Below are 17861 nucleotides of genomic sequence, written 5' to 3'. Positions count from 1 at the left end.
TTCCAAAACCCGAACCTGAGATTATCTTGTTTATTATCTTCTTCCTTGACCACAAACCAATTATGAGGATATGTTCTGTTCCTGCGCATGAGTTGTATAAAACATAGTTTTGGGATGAAGAAAGGAAGGAGTACTGGAAAGACGGACCGAATCCGACCTGGGAAAGCCCCAGGCCGGCCGGCCTACACCCCTTGGGCCGGCTGGCCTAGGCCCCTCTGGCCTCGGCTCGTGTTAAACAAGGCCTAAGACAACTGGTCAAACTTAGTGTTAAAAAAGTCGAACGAACTACAATTTAGAACGAAGGTAATAGTATATTATTAGATTCTCAGGAACCTTAGGAAACAACTTTGACATGCTCACAGCAGGCCCCGTTTGGATGAGTTGCGCTACTCGTGCTACAAAAAGAATCTTATATGCATAGAGTACTAAACAAAATTTATTTGCAAAATATTTTTACATATGAGTGCAATTTTTCATGACAAATCTAATAATAGTAATTAATTCATAATTGACTACAGTAATGCTACAGTACACATCCTCTAATCATGCGGTCAAAAGGTCTCATTAGATTCGTCTCGCGAAGTAGCGCAAGGGTTGTGAAGTTATTTTCCAAACTGCCCTTATTTAATATCAATAATTAACGGTCAAACTTTCATAGCACAACTCGTGCTAGGAACCAAACAAGCCCCATGTCTTCGTCAGTGACATAACACGAGCTCAGCCGCTGTGCAGCCACCTCGGACCCAAAACGTAGGAGCCTTTAAAAATATAGGGGAAATTTGTCCGTGGCACACTGTAAATTCTATTTTGTGCAGCACATACCATGAATTGTCAAAAATATATGTATATACACACATCATAGGTATTTCTTGTAGATTAACTATTGAGAAACAAATCCAAACCATAAAGAAGCAGAAAACTAATCATGCCAATCAATCAGATCAATTGACGATTCGCATGCGGCATACCGCGCCGTCGGCCGTCACTTCATCACGCGCGACTCGCAGACTCCTCGTATCCTAGCTGTTTGCCTACTCATCCGGATCGGATTCCAATCTCACATCACATGGGACTCGTCTTCGACGTCTATTGCCGTTTGCTCACAACTCGATTCATCTATTTACATTGGGAAAAAGTCCATTTTACTCCCCTCACCTAATCACTTTGTCCGTTTCACCCCCTAAACTAAATATTAGCTTAATTTACTCCCTCCTCCTATGCATACCGGGTTAATTTAGCCCCTAAGCGGTATGTGCATTCGGTTTTGCCCACGTGGCCTGGTTTTGACTGGAGCCAGCTTGTGTTTGGTGGCTGATGTGGAACTGAACCAATCTGAGCCATCATGCCTCACGCCACCAGAACCAACTCGCGCCATCCGTCGCTGAAGCCGAGCCGAGCCGCGCCCACCAGAAGCCAACGCCAAACGCCGATTCGCGCCAAACTGCATCGCCCCCAAATCTCCCTCGCATGGCCCTTGTTCTTCACCCGCACGATGCAAGCAGTTCGCCAACTCCTCCCTCCATTTTCTGCGGCGCAAGAACCTGAGGTTAGAACGTCGCGTATCCAATGCTCACACACCATACTCCAGGCGCCCGTTCAAAGTCTGATGCTATGGGAGCTCTTGTCAGTATTCATCAATCGGAGGATTAGCACCGTACCATGATCAGAATTTATGCTATCGAGGCTGATGAGGTCACGAGCAGCTTCAGCAAAAAGGCAAACAAGGCTAACCAGACGAGCTAGCCTGCATTATTTTGCATTTGCAAGGAAGCAGAGGAAGCCAAACTGTCAAAGCTAAAGAAGAAACACCATTATATTTTTTGCATTTTGAAATCGCCTAACTTAGAACTTCTGATACACTTGGGAAATACAACCATAGTGCCATCAGTTGAATACTTAAGAGATAAGAAAACATGTTGTATCATAGTGCTCCCAGGTCAACACTAGGGGACAACAAAACAAAACCCCGTCAAACAAAACATGAGTTCATGAAAATAAACACATTCAGAGTATAACTACTTCACTTAAATAATGTTGATCTTGACAATAAATTTAACATTAACACAAATAGAGGGATGTACGCAGTTCAAAATATCACAAATAAATTGCAGCTTCTATAAGCAGTCACTGACATTTTATTCGGCTTCCGAAACACTCACTTTCAGTTGACACCTGCAGATGGCAGTCTGACCACCAACTTTCAGAGTAACATGTGGGCCTAACACATACAGAAGTGACAAAAATAACAAGATAATCGCAGCTTTCAGACTTTTAGTTGATGCCTTCAGTTGACTCCTTCTGAATGTGCTTCAGTCTATAGATAGAAATGCAAGAATGGTATGTTTAAATAATGTTTCCACTTGAAGAACGATGAGAACGTAACCATTTTAATAATGAAACCTTACTGCCACCATACCTGGAATATTGTAGTTGCTCTCAAACGCTTTTCACTTGCAGCCACCCATTTAGTAGTTGCACTCTTTCTTCTCTTATTAGTAACCTGTCACAGTAAACCCACCATAGTTACTAGAGAAACAAGGCAATGAAAAAAAATGAACAAAACAAAAGTGTTTTCTTATTAATGCTCACCACTGAATTTGAACTTTCAACAACCTGAGATGCTATTTCATCCTGCATCTTTTTCCTCATGATATTCTTCTTCTTCCCTTTTTCTGGATTTTTTGGACATTTCCTTGCATTGTGCTTTTCACTTCTGCAAAGTCTGCATTTCATCTTAATGCCAATCTTTGATGACTTGGTTCCTTTCCTAGGCTCAGATGAATCCCTTCTTCTCTCCTTTTTTGGCCTTCCTGGCATCCTCACATATCCAGGAGGGTGTGGTCTTGGATGATCTGATATTGGCCAACTTGACATACCCTCCATTGGCAACATACAGTGCTCATATATGTTGTTGTAGGTGTCAATAGTTTAGCAATCTGCAATGTAGTCTTCTGGATTCTTTGACATAAGATGAATTGCAGAAATTGCATGGCAACAAGGGATACCAGCAAGTTGCCATAACCTACAGGAGTATGTCCGCTGTTGAACATCTACCTTGTACCTCATCTTTCCATGTTTTACCTCAAACCCATCCTTTCCATTCCATATTGACAAGCACTTTCCAGAGTATTCAATATATTTGTTTAATTTTTTCACTATGTTAGGGCAGATCCTCCCAGTCCATTTTTCTGACTTGAATCTATTTTCCTGTAACCTGACAAAGACCTTGCACCTTATGCCTTCAAGCATAGTAATTATTGGATGAGCCCTGATAGCAACAATCCAATTATTGAAACTCTCACACATGTTGTCCACACTATCACAATTGCTGCCAATCCTAAACCAGGCCCTACTCCAATGGATTGGTTCTGTGCTCATCATGGCTTTAACACCTTCAGGTGTCTTTTGAGCTAGTAGAGCCTTACAGTAGTTGAACATCTCCCTATTTGAAGCCTTAGCACAACTCCATAATGGCTTTTGAAACTTCTGGTCTTTGTATTTCTTCCTCCAATTGGCGTAAATATGCCTTGTGCACATCCTATGCTCAGCATGTTGCAACAACTCACTAATTGCATTTAGAAGACCCTTTTGTTGATCAGATATCACCACCCAGTCTTCTCCATTTGCAGCAATGTTCAAGTCTTTTTGCAGCAGCCCTATGAACCAGTACCAAGATTCAGAGGTTTCCTTCTCCACTATAGCCCATGCAATAGGATACATCTGATTATTGGGATCCCTACCCAGTGCACAAAGTAGCTCTCCATTGCAAGCTCCTTTAAAGAAGCAGCCATCAAGTCCTATCACTTGTCTGCATCCAGCTAAGAACCCCTTTTTGCATGCCTCAAAACATACATACATCCTTTGGAATACGTGCTTTATGGTGATATCAGGGTCCAAGAAAATAGCCACAGTGCTACCTGGATTACTTCGTAGGATCTCCAATTGGTAATCAAATAGCTTGGGGTACTCTTCTTTGGCAGCATCAAAAATTCTCTTCATAATAATATATTTTGCTCTTTTGATCTTGGATAATGTAACATCTGCTCCCATGTCAAGTAAGACTGTTTCCTTCAGGTCCTGTAGCTTCCAAGAAGGGTTAGCCTTTATCAGTGATTCATATTTGTCAGCTATTCTCCTAGCAGTTACAAGCTTGTTGTCTCTCCTTTGAGGACACCTGTGTTGAGGAATATATGTCTGGACTTGGAACCAGTCACACTTTGAGCTATATGATCCATAAATCATCCAGGGGCAACTAGGCCACGAACACTTTGCTCTGATCCTCCTCTTCTCATCTTTAGGAAAGGCAATATGTCTCTTCATTGATAGGCCATAATTAACCACACCTTGTTTGAACTCTTCTCTTCCCCTAAAAGTCATGCCAACTGAGAAAACAGGTAATGCAGCAGTGTCATCAAACCTAGGGAACTTGCTCTTCCTTCTGCAACCACTAATCTCAGGCTCCTCATCGTCATCATAAGAGGCTTCTTCACTTGAATCAAAATATGGTGTATCACTACCTGCATCCAATTCTTCATCAATATATGGTTGCGGTACTAGATGGCCAGCTTGCACTAAATCTTCATACTTAGCCTCTCCTCCTATGATCCCTTTCTTCACCATATTAGCATTTCTTCTATAATGCCTGGCCTCATCATCTTCTTTTGAATTTTCTCCCTCCCAATCATTGTCACCATTGTACCTTTCCGACTCTATTGAAGGGCTAGCTACAGCTATTGGAACAGAAATGATGGAATCATTTCCTTATGAACCAGACTCTTCCTCCTCTCCTAGTTGATACTCTGAATCACTCTCATCCTCCTCTTCTGAGTTCTCATGAACAACCTCTGCATACACATCGACACCACCATCATCTGTTATGCACTCCAACATGTTGGAGCACTCTTTATCATCATTGAGAGGCCTCAACCCATCAACAAGATCTTTCCCGGGAAATAGCCAATGCAAAGAAACTGAATCTTTATCAGTGATAATCATGTGTCTTTTCACATTACCAATAATCTCACACACTGATACCTTTTCCCTCTCAATATATGACCAGGCTTCATCTCCACTAACAAAATTAATGGTCTGTCCATAACGTACGAACTCACCTCCCAAATGAAACCTTACTGGCAAGTAATTGACATTATCCATCCAACCTACAAAGAAATAATACAAATGATGCCACACTTATGAAGATGAGCCGTATTGCACCCCTCATACATGAAGGAACAAAGAAAGACAAAAGCATTAGTAACCAGAGCATGAGCCAAAATGCAGGTCTGTCAGTATGAACCAACCAAACAATCAAGGGCAACATGCTAAATCTGAACCTGCAATCAGAAATGCGACACCCAGGGCTGCCGCAAAGGACGTCTAGCACTCGGCAGGACCAAGCAAACAAACAAAATTCCTACACCCGTATAAACCTGAATCCAACCCAACTTTACGAACAAATCGATACTCTAGGTTTCAGATTACTCACCTCAGTCTCGTTGTTGTCCAGATTCCGTCAGCGCCGTTCCAACCTTCGGTTCTTGCGCCGTGGAGAGCGGAGGGAGGAGTTGGCGAACTACCTGCAGAGTGCGAACGAAGAACAAGGGCGGGAGAGATTTCTGGGCGCGAATCAGTGTTTGGCGTTAGCTTCTGGTGGGCGCGTCTCGGCTCGGCTTCAGCGACGGATGGCGCGAGTTGGTTCTGGTGGCGTGAGGCATGATGGCTCGGATTGGTTCAGTTCCACATCAGCCTCCAAACACAAGCTGCTCCAGTCAAAACCAGGCCACGTGGGCAAAACCGGATGCACATACCGCTTAGGGGCTAAATTAACCCGGTCTGCATAGGAGGAGGGAGTAAATTAAGCCAATATTTAGTTTGGGGGTGAAACGGACAAAGTGATTAGGTGAGGGGAGTAAAATGTACTTTTCCCATTTACATTGCCGAGACGCAAGGCCCCGCGGCCGGCCGGCTGGGACTACGGCAGAGTCCGATGTAAATTGTTATTATTAGTTCGCAAGTGTTATGGGTCTCCTCTTTTTAGTTCTGCCCCGGGCCACCAAAACATCAGTACCGGGCTGATTACACCGATACTAAAAACCTGCAGATATACCGGTACTAGTGCACTTCTACTTCTCTAATGGTATTAATTGCCACCTGCTCTAACTTGTCATGTGGCTCGCTAGCAAATACTCTAATAACTAGAGAAGAAGACTGTCTAACACGTCAACTAGCTCCTGCCATTGCGACATCCAGGAAACCAGAGCAGGCAGGAACATGCATTGTATTCTCTATCCGTTCATGCTCCGATCAACCGGCAAGAGGTTGCATTTATTCTTTGAACTGTCTGTTAAGAGTACCAACTCGCCGTGACATTTTATATCGTCAACCGCCATTTGCAGCGATTTGGCATCTCTTAAGATGGGAAAATTTTGATCTAGTCCCCACCATTTTCTCTTCAGAATAATCCCAACGACCGTGTCTCCATATGTGAGCTGCACCTACTAGTAATTCTGACTTGCTTGGTCTCAATCATTGTCACACATTTCTGAACCAAATATTTTATATTTTTCCCTTGAGGAAATAATAATTGAGAGGGGGGGGGGTGCGTCTGCATACGACCCTTGACCGACGTCAAGGACCCTGTATAAAAGCTTCCTAGAGGAGATGAGGCTTCTTAGCAGAGCTTAGTTTTAGACACGCCTGCCAATTAGTTACCAAGTAGTGCCCAAAGGGTCAATCTCGTGGTGATCTGACGATGAAGGTTAGCATTTAAAATCTCCTGTTGCCCATTTAATTAAATTGTCATTCTTAATCCTTACCTAGCATGTGATTTTCCATCGGTTTTCATCACCCTCGTTATGCAACGTCAGATAGTGCTCAAAGTGGCGATCACCTGCAAGAAGTGCAAAACCTGCGTCCTGGGGATCTCATCAAAAATTAAAGGTCGATCATCTTCCTCCCTATCCATGGGCGGCCGCTCTCTATAGGCATTTTCTTGGTCATTCTGTGACCATTCATGTGTGTTCGTGCCTTGTTAATCGATGCTAGATGTCTGATGAACTGATGATAACGATGGCAGGGATCAAGTCGCTGACATATGACGACGAGAAGAGCACTCTGACGGTTGTGGGCGAGGTGGACGTGGTGGAGATCGTGGCGGCGCTGCGCAAGGCAAAGCACCCGGCGGAGGTGGTGTCGGTGACCGACGAGAAGAAGGAGGCCGAGGAGAAGAAGAAGAAGGAGGAGGAAGAGAAGAAGAAAAAGGAGGAAGAGAAGAAGAAGGAGGAAGCAGCCAAGAAGAAGTGCTGCTGTCCCCTGCCGTGCCCGATATGCCCCAAGGCGTGCCCTCCGCCGCCGTGCCCCCTGCCGTGCCCCCCGCCGTACATGAAGCAGTGCCAGCCATGCCACATCCCCATCGAGGACGAGTACCCCGGCCCCTGCACCATCGTCTGAGAGAGCGACGCCATGGCCACCTATACCAGTACCAGTTTGTTGCCGATGAAAAAATGTCGCATCCTCTTCCAGCAGGCGCTTGAATTAGCTCGCGCGATCGGTTCCAAAGATTTGGTTTACATGGACATTCTCTTTCTGAATTCTGAATCTTTCCATTCTTGAGTGATCTTCCATGATTAGCACTTTAGCAGCCGAGACCGACAGGTGCCTGAAGGATATCATGTAGTGGCAATTGTCAACATTCCAGTAAGTACTATCTATAGCTTTGTAATAACTTGCATCCTTTGCTCCAAGAAAAAAAAACATCCAATCGAATGCCAAGATCAAGATGCCAATGTGACTGAAAAAATAAGATTAAGATGCCAATGCAAGAATTCGGGTGTTGAATTTCCTTTCTTGACATATTGTGGGTGTAACGAAATTGCTTGACTTGTTCATAAAATCTTTGGTTCAGAAATGTGTGATGAGAGACCAGTTTACAATGATTGAGACCAAGCAAGTCAGAATTTCTGGTAGGTCAGCTCACAGATAGAGACACGGTCGTTGGGATTATTCTGAAGAGAAAATGGTGTGGACTAGATAAAAATTTCCTATCGTAAGAGATGCCAAATCGCTGCACATGGCGGTTCACGATATAAAATGTTTCGGCGAGTTGGTACTCTTAGCAGACAGTTCAAAGAATAAATTCAACCTTTTGCCGTTGCCGATTGATCAGAGCATGGAGGGATAGAGAATGCATGTCCCTGCCTGCTCTGGTTTCCTGGATGTCGCAATGGCACTAGTTGACGACTTGACGTGTTAGATAGTCTTCTTATCTGGCTATTAGATGTATTTGCTACCGAGCGAGATGACAAGTTAGAGCAGGTGGCAGCTAGGAAACTGGATACGTAAGCAACTAATACCATTGGAGAACTAGAAGTGCCCTCGTACTGGTATGTCTGCAGGTTTTTAGTATTGGCGTACAGCCCGGTCCTTATATTTTGGTGGCCCGGGGCAGAACCAAAAAGAGGGGGCCGGCCCATGACAATACTTGTGAACTAATAATAACAGTAGTAGTAATAAAAACACTTTTGAGCAATGGAATTCATAAAAAGATAGTTAGCAAGTTACTAAAAGTACTAACATACTGGGTTGCCTCAACAAAATTATATAACTTACCAAGTTGTTAATACTGATGAGCAATGGATCAGTCAGAAAATCAGGTTTAGGCCACCTGCCTAAAATTATTGCCCTAGTCGAATCTCTGTATATAATTCCTGAACCAAAACAAGGCCTCCCAGCATGCCCACGTCACGGGCCATTCCCGACCATCGGATCGGCCAGGAGAACGGCTTAGATCATGCGAATCCCGATAATTTTGTAAAAAAATCTCTAAGTCCTTCAAATTCGAAATGCTTCTAAAAAAATTTGAATACAAAAACTGCTTTAAGTTTCAAAACCTAAAGCTTTGCTACACAAAAAATTTCAAAATATTTTTGTAATTCGTTTAACATAACATCTTATTTTGCTTAAAATATAATATTATACTACCACTATTCTATGACTTCTTATGCGACCTCCACAGTAACTGGCATATTTTAATATAACCACTACTCCCTTAAAAAAAATTGCATCTATCAATCACCTCATGATTTCACAAATACATTAAGTGTCCAACTAATTATGCTCCATCCTCCCTAATAAAATATTTTACCACTTCTTTTCACCATAATAAATACATCAACAAATGTTATACCTCTATTTCAATACCCAAAATAATATACTACTCAAATAATAAAGTGGCGACAATAGAATGCCAAAATATATATCAAATGCAACAACTAGCAGACCATGACATCTATGCGACTATAGAAGGGTGGTCCGGGGCAGCAGCGGCCCGGCGGTGGTGGTGCGGTTCGGCCAGCAGCGGAGGCTAGGCGACATGGGAGCGCCACCGGCCGGCCGGGGCTGGATCCCTTTGGCCGGTGGCCAGCGGCGGGGACAAGAAGAAGGCCGGCAGCGGAGGCAAGAAGAAGGCCGGCAGCGCGGCGGTGGGTGGACGAGCGGTGCGGTGGTGGGTGGGCAGGTGGCGCAGCGGCAGGAGCCGTTGGCCGGGCCTGTGGATGAGGGGGCGGTGGAGGTCAGAGGAAGAGGAAGGTGGGGAGAAGCAGGGGAGACAGTTTCTGCGAGGCTTTGACTCCCAGTCGTGAAGAAGGAAGGCGTGGCGCTGATGGGGAGGTCTTTACCATCTACAGCTCCGCTCACCTCCTGCGCCGTCGCGGCCTTTTCCTACCCCGCGCCGCTGTCGTGGCCCGCGCAGCCGCATTTTTCTGCTGATGCGCCGCCGACGCAGCAAGGAGCTCCCGCGTGCGCCGCCACCGACTGCTGCTCCATCCCCATCCCCATCTGTTCTGCTCTGCCGCCGCTGCAGTGTGGGATTTGGTGGTGGGGGAGGGGATGGAAAGAGGGGAGAGAAGGACACGTGAGCAGGAATATTTCCGCCAAGGATGGATTTTGGCACGCGCTGCTGGGGAACCAGAGGCTGGAGCATGGGATCGCAGGCACCGTCGGCAAGTGGAGGCAGCGCCGTACTACGACGAGCGGGCAGCAAGCCATCAGAGCACGAGCCGGGGCCATCGTCTTGAGTGTCCTCGCCTCGCTGCGCCGGGGAGTTTTTTTTTTTGCAAACTTTCCCTTCTGCAGACGGCATACAGACCCACCTTGTACATGCCCTTATTAGCTTCACGATTTATTCATATATTATATATGTCTTACAGGCATGGGGTACAGAAAAAGAAGAAACAAATATTAACAGCACATTTGTTATACAGTTTATTTGTCTACAAATGTGCAGGTCAGAGAAGCATGACCTTGAACTATGTCCATGCCTACTGCTTGTTCTTTCTTGTACTGAAGTTCTGTGCAGACCGAAAGAAAGCAAAGCTGAAGGTTGGCACCCTTGCTATATGGGAAGCATTTTCGAGGCCAATGTAACGAACAATGACAACAAGACTGGTAACATCCAATATCTTGCTTAATAAATGCTCTCAATACTAGACCATGAAATATAAGTGTTATGCACATTACAAGGAATAATTGAGACTGGCTCAGTTTGTTGAGGATGTGGATGTTATCCACACCAAGCAGTTCATCAATCCTTGCCAAGGTGAATTTCGGTGCCTATTTCGTATATAATATGAAGCCACATGGTTGGTCCTAGGTTGATCTAGCTCCTGCATACTTCATGAAGTTAGGCTATTTTTAACATATATCTCTGTTCTGAATGTGCATCTATTTTTGTCTTGCCTCGTGGTGCTGGCTCCAGAGCTGTCAAACCAGTGCGCCAGCTCCAGCTCGAAGAATTCTTGGAGCTGTGTATTCCTAGCTCCAGAAATTCGTGGGGTTGAAGTTCTGTATACTCAAGCATGTGTTTTAGTGATAGAATAAAATTTATGTATGTACTAGCTGGAGCCGCGACAAATAGGACTTTAGTTTAAAACTACTACGAGTAGTTTTTTGATCTTGTGAGATCTCCACTGCAGATACCGAGAATGAAAAAAGAAAAGAAAAATGAAAAAAAATGAGCCCGCGCCCCGGTGACGCCGATCCCAAGCCCGCGTTGCACGGCGGCCCCTCGCCGGCCTGAGGCTTCCTCGGCCGCCCCCTCACGTGAACATTACACCACCCAGCTCCAACTCCAACGCCGGCAACGGCAAGGCCGGCCCACACTCAGAGCAGGGAGAGTGGGAGACGGCAGTTCTTCACACTTCACACCCAGACCAGACACCAGAGCGAGAGTGCGCGCGGCCTGCCCGCGCCGCACCTTGCAGCTAGCGCCGCACCACCGGCGAGCCGCCCACGCCGCGCGCGCGGACGGCACGCGAGTGACACGGGATGGCCGCGTCAGCAGAGGCCGCGCCGCTCCGCGTCTCCGCCTCTCCGGCGGCGAGCAAGCAGCTCGGCGGCGCGGGCCGCGGGCGCGGGCGCGACGCGCTCGTGTTCGCGGCCGGCGTTGCGGCCGCGGCGCTCGCGATCCTGGGCTCGGCGTCCGTCCTCGCGCCCGGGAGCAGCAGCCTGCTGGTGGCCTTCCCCGTCCCCGGCCCGGAGGACGGGACGCGCACGTTCTACGACGACCCGGAGCTCTCGTACGACGCCGTGGGCGGGCGCCGCCTCACCGGGTGGGACGCCAAGCGCGCGGAGTGGCTGCGGTCGGGCGGGGTCGCCCGCCGGAGCTCGCCGGAGCGTGTGGTGATGGTGTCCGGGTCGCAGCCGGAGCCGTGCCCCGGCGACGCGGGCGACCACCTGCTGCTGCGGTTCCTCAAGAACAAGCTCGACTACTGCCGGCTCCACGGCATCCAGCTCCTGTACAACCGGGATTTCCTGCAGCCGGCCATGTCGAGCTACTGGGCCAAGATCCCCATCGTGCGCGCCGCCATGCTCGCGCACCCGGAGGCGGAGTGGGTCTGGTGGGTGGACTCGGACGCCGTCTTCACCGACATGGACTTCTCCCTCCCGCTCGCCACCAGGTACGGCGGCTACAACTTGGTCGCCTACGGCGTGCGCAAGGACATCGAGAGGAAGTCGTGGCTGGGCATCAACGCCGGTGTGTTCCTCATCCGCAACTGCCAGTGGTCGCTCGACTTCCTCGACGAGTGGGCGCGCATGGGCCCCGCCTACCCGGAGCACGCCCGGTGGGGGAAGGTGCTCCGGGAGGAGCTCAGCGACAAGGACTCCGACGTGGCGTGCGACCAGTCGGCGCTCGTGTACTTGCTCCTCTTCAACTGGGACAGGCTGGGGAAGAAGACCTTCATCGAGACCGAGTACTACTTCATGGGCTGGTGGGGGGAGATCATGGACCGGCTCGACGGCGTCGCGGCGAGGTACGAGGCCGTGGAGCGGCGCGCCCCGGGGCTCCGGCGGCGCCACGTGGAGCGGGAGCACCTGCTGTACGCGGCGGCGCGGAACGCGGCGGTGAGGGGAGCCGTGCCGGGCCCCGCGGGCGGCGGGAAGACGGGGTGGCGGCGGCCGCTCATCACACACTTCACGGGCTGCCAGCCCTGCAGCGGCGGCCGGAACCCGACCTACTCCAAGGAGAGCTGCGACGACGGGATGCGCCGCGCGCTCTTGTTCGCCGACGACCAGGTTCTACGCGTGTACGGGTTCCGCCACGCCGCCCCGCTCAATGACAGCGTGCTGCCGCTGCCGTTCGACTACCCCGCGCGCAGCTGATTCCTTTTCAGAAGGAAGCAAAGCAAGCAAGTTTTACACAAGTTTGTACTGCATAAATGTGCGACCATAGCTGGATATCTTGATCATCATCAGTAGGAACCTGAGTGTTCAACTATATGCCGCTATGTCCGCGAGTGATAAACAAGATAGAATTTTTATAAACAGAACATCACACATACCATATCCAGGATTAAGATGAAGCATACAGAGAAAGATTGCAGAACTCTTGCTCACAAACTGATGAGGCCAGTGTTCCTAAACGCCCTATCACCAAGAGTGCGAACAGAGGTTATTAACTTATTATATATATTTTTACCATCACTAGTGGAGGTGCACGTGGCACAAGCACGTTTTTAAAAGACAACTATATTAAAAATAGCACGTGTTTAAAAGACAACTCTCTTGCCTCTCTTTGCATTCAACTCTATGTACGTGCCACAAGCACGTGTTTAAAGTCTAATTGTTTAAAAATAATTGGATTGCATGGAACTACTACTAAAAACTCTCATTTGTTACGTGATGGAATAACCAATTATATTTGCTATCTAAAAATCTAAAAGGGAAGCAATGTAGAGTATCTATACTCAAACCAGGATCCATTGTACATTTCCTAAGATAATTATCATTTCTCCGCAGCCCATCGCCTTCATCGTCGGGAGTAATGACACTGGTCATCATGATTTCAGCTTCAACAATATCTGGTATAACTGAAGCAGATACTACAACAAATATGCGATGTTTTGTTCTAGTGATGGCGCATCAAATATGACAAAAAAAGAAAAATGGAAAACAACCGAATAAATTGCAATAGAATGTGCAGCAAAACCATTCTGACATAGTACATATATCGTAATATATGTTTATAGATAGTTGTTTCAGGGGAGTGGGAAAAAAGGATGTCACTAAGCCACAGGTGACAGTACTAACATAACTGCTTAATACCAATTTATCATATGTGTAAATTAACAAAAGTCAGCTTCCTTGTGAACAATAATCATTGCAGCATACAATTAGCTATTTGGAACCCTCATGTTTTTAACACAGCAAAGAGAAACAGAGGAGTTTTATGGCTTATAGTTATAGCTTACAAAAGGCCTAACAACCTCCTCCATCTTCTCTTTGTCATATATATAGCCGCTCCACCAAAGCAAGAGCAAACTCAATTGTTGTTCCTGGACCCTGGCTGGTCACTGCATTCCGATCCACCACCACCCTTGAGTTCACAGGGATCACATCTGCAGTGAACTTCTCCATGAATGATGGATAACAGCTTTCGGGCATATACAATTTAATTACACATCTAATTGCACCAAAAAATTATACCCGGGGGATTGGTGCTAAAAAGCTTGCCAAGATGTGCTCTAAGAATTCATCGCTTGACGCATGCAAGCAAATCAAAAAAAAAAACAAACATTGTTAGATAAAATCCCTAGACGATCGATGTTGCTTGATGTCCTACCTTGATACAACATGCAACTTGGGGGGTCAGGACCTGATGGGGTACCACAATGGGGAAACATAGGTGGATCCTGACAGTGGCCTGATTTAATAGAAGTGTCATGATTTAATGAAGAAAAAAACAAAGATGGAGGTCAGCGATCGTGATGGCAGTTAGCAAAACAAAAAACAAACATAGCTAGACAAATCCCAGGACGAAGTTGCTTCGCGTCCTACGCCATGGAGAAAACACGCACCATATGGGCAAGGTGCAACGGGGGGAGGGGGTGGCATCCTCACCGCCGTGTACTGATTTAACGGATCAAAGATGAAGGTCAGCACTTGCCTAAGGGCAGTCGGCCATTGCGACGATAGTGACGGCTGCTGCCCAATCTCGGTCGAGCGTGGGAGCGATGCACCAGGCGGCGGCCCTCGATCAACCAGTGCACAACACAAATGGAAGGTTTGGCACTCGATCAACCAGCGCACAGCACAAAAGGAAGATAAACAAAAGAGGGTTAATTAATCAGCTCACAACAAAAAGAAAATAAAAGGAGAGATTTTAGGATGTCTTTCCAAAAATTATGGTTGCCTCATCTCTATACAATGGAAAGTAACAAGTGGGTACAAAGGGTGGCTAGATAAAAGTGGTTGGTGTAAAAAGTATTAGGATTTTGGGGTAAGGCTATTCATCGCGTGCGCGGCTGGCAGCCGAGGCGTCGCAGAAGCGCCCCGCCCCTGTTCATCTTCTTCCCCGAGACACGGGAGGGGGAAGTGGCCACTGACAAGCCAGATGAGGAGGAGGGGTGGGGAAGGGGGTGGCCGGCAAGGGGTGGGAAGTGGACGGAGCAGCTACCGGCGAGGTCACCGGCAGCCGGGGTGGTCGTGGGAAGCGGCGGACCTTACGATTCCGGGTTGCTGGGGGTGGGGGCTTCCATGTCTCCCGGACCTAGAGGAAGCCCCGGCGGCGGAGCCGGCGGAGGCGCGGCGGTGCGGGAGCGCCGCCGGCCGGCCGGGGTCGGACAACCGGTGAGCGGTGGCCGGGGGCGGGGGCGAGGAGAAGGCGGCGGCATTGGACAGACAGCGCGCCGGCGAGCTTGGTTAGCGTCGGTGGCGGTGGAGGGCGGCGGCGGAGGCGCCGGGTGTGGCGCCGGAGCTGGGGAAGGCGGGGAGGTGGGGGCGCTCACACCTGCGATTGGATCGATTCCAATCGCACGCTGCGAGAAATAGACGCCTCCGGATTTTGGTGGAAATATTTTCCTTCTATCATTTTCGTGTGTCTACACCCTTTTTCGTCAAATCTTTTGGCCTAACAAATGGGGTCTCTGTGAGGGGTACGATGTCATTTATTTTCTTTCCAAAAACAATACACATATTTTTTTCTTTCCATAAATAATGATGTCAATTATTATCCTTCCAAAACAATTAATGACACGAATTATAGGTGAATGCATGTGCAAAAGAAAGTAAAAGTGTGTGCCAAAGGAAAGTTATGTGGGTAAAAGAGGTGGGTATAGAAAATTGCTAGTGTAAAAAGTATTAGGATTTTGGTGGAAATATTAATGAAATCAATCTCCCCCTCCCTTTGGTCAAACCTTTTGGCCTGACAAGTGGAGCCTCTGTGAGGGGTACGATGAGCCTAATCTTGGTGAGAAAGGGTTTCAGTTGTTTCAACTTTTTATAGATTGATAATTAGCGGAGATGTACGTGCCACAGGCACGTATTTAATTTTTCTTCCATGAAGCAATGATGATATTTATTTTTCTTCCAAAAATAATATATGTCTTTCTTTTTATTCCATAAACAATGATGTCAATTATTATCCTTCTAAAATAAATAATAACACGAATTATTAGTGAATGCATGTGGAAAAGAAAGTAAAAATATGTGCTAAAGGAAAGTAATACGCGAATATAAGAGGTGGGTATAGAAAATTGTTGGTGTAAAAAATATTAGGATTTTGGTGGAAAACATTGACGAAATCAATCTCCCCCTCTTTCGTCAAACCTTTTGGACCGACAAGTGGGGTCTCCGTGAGGGGTACGGTGAACCTAAGCTTGGTAAGAAAATATTTCAATTGTTTCAACTTTTATAGTATAGATATAAATTATAGTATACATTAGATTGTTACATTTATAATATCCAATTGTATTAAGCCATTTTGTGTGGTTCGTGCTTTGTGAGTAGGTGTATACTGTGAAAGACCAGCTTTTGACGATGGTATTTGGGAACTGGATGATGACACGTTAGCCACATAAGAAGGTACTTTTTAATATACTTTTTTATCGAATATATGTATTTAATCTCTTCATATTTATACTATAAAGATCCAAAATAAATAAAAATATTTCTCACCAGGATATATTTTTCCGTACCTCTCACGCTGGGTCCACTTCACAGGTCGAGAGAGGTGGGAAAGTGTTTTTTTAGTAGAGGTGGGAAAGTGTTGGAAAGGAGTGAAAACCGCGCAAAGAGAAATGAGTCTGTCATTTCATAATGTTTCTTTTTTCTCACCGTGCAGAACCTCGTACCCGCGCATGGTACCCATCCCTCAGTGATACAAACCAATCAATGAATTAAACTTGGAACCTGCGCATCATCAGACAATTAATCAACCGATCCCCCTCTTTCAAGTTACCTATACCCAGCCCCTCCCCTGATATCACGCGCGGATCACATTTGCCATATGGAAATGTCTAATTCAAAGTCCAAGGTAAAATTGACTTTCCATCTACAAACATTCAATCAAATCGCTTCTTCCTCATCACTCCAATGAGATATCGCCTCCTTCCCATGCCTCCTTCCTATACACAAGTGTGACTAGCCTCGTCCCGGTCGTAGTAATGGGTCATAGTCCTAATGGTCTCTTCACAGTCCAACATGATCTTTAAATTTTTTAGCTCAAAATTGTATAGGATTAGAGTCCGGCTCTTTTAAGGTACATCCCTTCTCTAGGCCAAATTCTAAGGCTCTTTACCACCCCTATATTCTACGGCTCTGCCGACATTTCACCGGTTGATCGGACACCCGGCACGCGGCCGACGTCTCACCTGGCAGATCGGACATCAGGCACGCCTGACTGACCGGATGATCACACCCGTTCTGTTAACAGAGGATCACAACTAGCATAATTATTCACTAAGCTTGTACCGCATGATGATGATGCAAATTGGCTTCATAAAAATGATACATATACAAGGCAAAAAAAAGAAGAAGAAGAATGTATGGTTCTGTGATGATCAACCATTAATCGGGAAATCTCAATCATATGCATCTTTGCTTTTAATGTTTCTCTAATTACTAATGTTTAATCCACTTGAAGATATATATATATATATATATATATATATATATATATATATATATATATATATATATTGTATCGTGTTCCGATGTACTCTACCAGTTTACAGATACAAGTACATCTTCTTGGTATGCATATTTCCCTTTAATGATAATAATGTGGTACTGTGTTCTCAATCTCAAAGATCCATGCTTACAAAATATTTTAGAATGAATATGGAACAGCCAAATGCAAGAAAGCTATTGTACAAAGAGTTTCTTGAGCACTGTACCATTAAGAGTCAGAAGCTATCCTGTTGAAGGTGAGAGGTTTTGCATGTGTTAATTACGTGAGAGGCCCCACATCATTTGAATCACTGCGTACAGTTCGTAGCGTGCTACACTCAACATTCCCACAAGCCTGTGAGGTTTTTGATCTAGTGGAGACTAGTTCATTGGATGATGCTCTGACTTAGGCATCTTCA

General features: G+C 46.4%; 2 protein-coding genes across 2 annotated transcripts; both read left to right on the top strand.

Annotated features, from left to right (window-relative positions):
- The first annotated feature begins 6606 nt into the window (after positions 1–6606).
- Positions 6607–7823, top strand: LOC120696050 (heavy metal-associated isoprenylated plant protein 4-like). Its single transcript, XM_039979211.1, has 3 exons — positions 6607–6757; positions 6867–6939; positions 7076–7823. Exons 1-3 carry the CDS (start codon positions 6752–6754, stop codon positions 7447–7449), a joined length of 453 nt encoding a protein of 150 aa, XP_039835145.1. The 5' UTR covers positions 6607–6751; the 3' UTR covers positions 7450–7823.
- Positions 7824–10948: 3125 nt separating this feature from the next.
- On the top strand, positions 10949–12840 carry LOC120696049 (probable glycosyltransferase 6). The gene has a single exon (XM_039979210.1). The coding sequence runs from the start codon at positions 11323–11325 to the stop codon at positions 12655–12657; it is 1335 nt and encodes a 444-aa protein (XP_039835144.1). The 5' UTR covers positions 10949–11322; the 3' UTR covers positions 12658–12840.
- Positions 12841–17861: the final 5021 nt, after the last annotated feature.

This window comes from Panicum virgatum, chromosome 2K, assembly GCF_016808335.1.
Source record: "Panicum virgatum strain AP13 chromosome 2K, P.virgatum_v5, whole genome shotgun sequence".
Lineage (NCBI taxonomy): Eukaryota > Viridiplantae > Streptophyta > Magnoliopsida > Poales > Poaceae > Panicum > Panicum virgatum.
This window is presented reverse-complemented; position numbering and strand designations above follow the sequence as displayed.

What these genes read in the sequence shown, in the direction of transcription:
- LOC120696050 (XM_039979211.1), top strand. An exon ending in GATCTCATCAAAAATTAAAG is followed by an intron (nt 6,940 to 7,075) that starts GTCGATCATCTT and finishes TAACGATGGCAG; the next exon opens with GGATCAAGTCGCTGACATAT.
- LOC120696049 (XM_039979210.1), top strand. Translation starts at nt 11,323, where the DNA reads ATGGCCGCGTCAGCAGAGGCCGCGCCGCTCCGCGTCTCCGCCTCTCCG.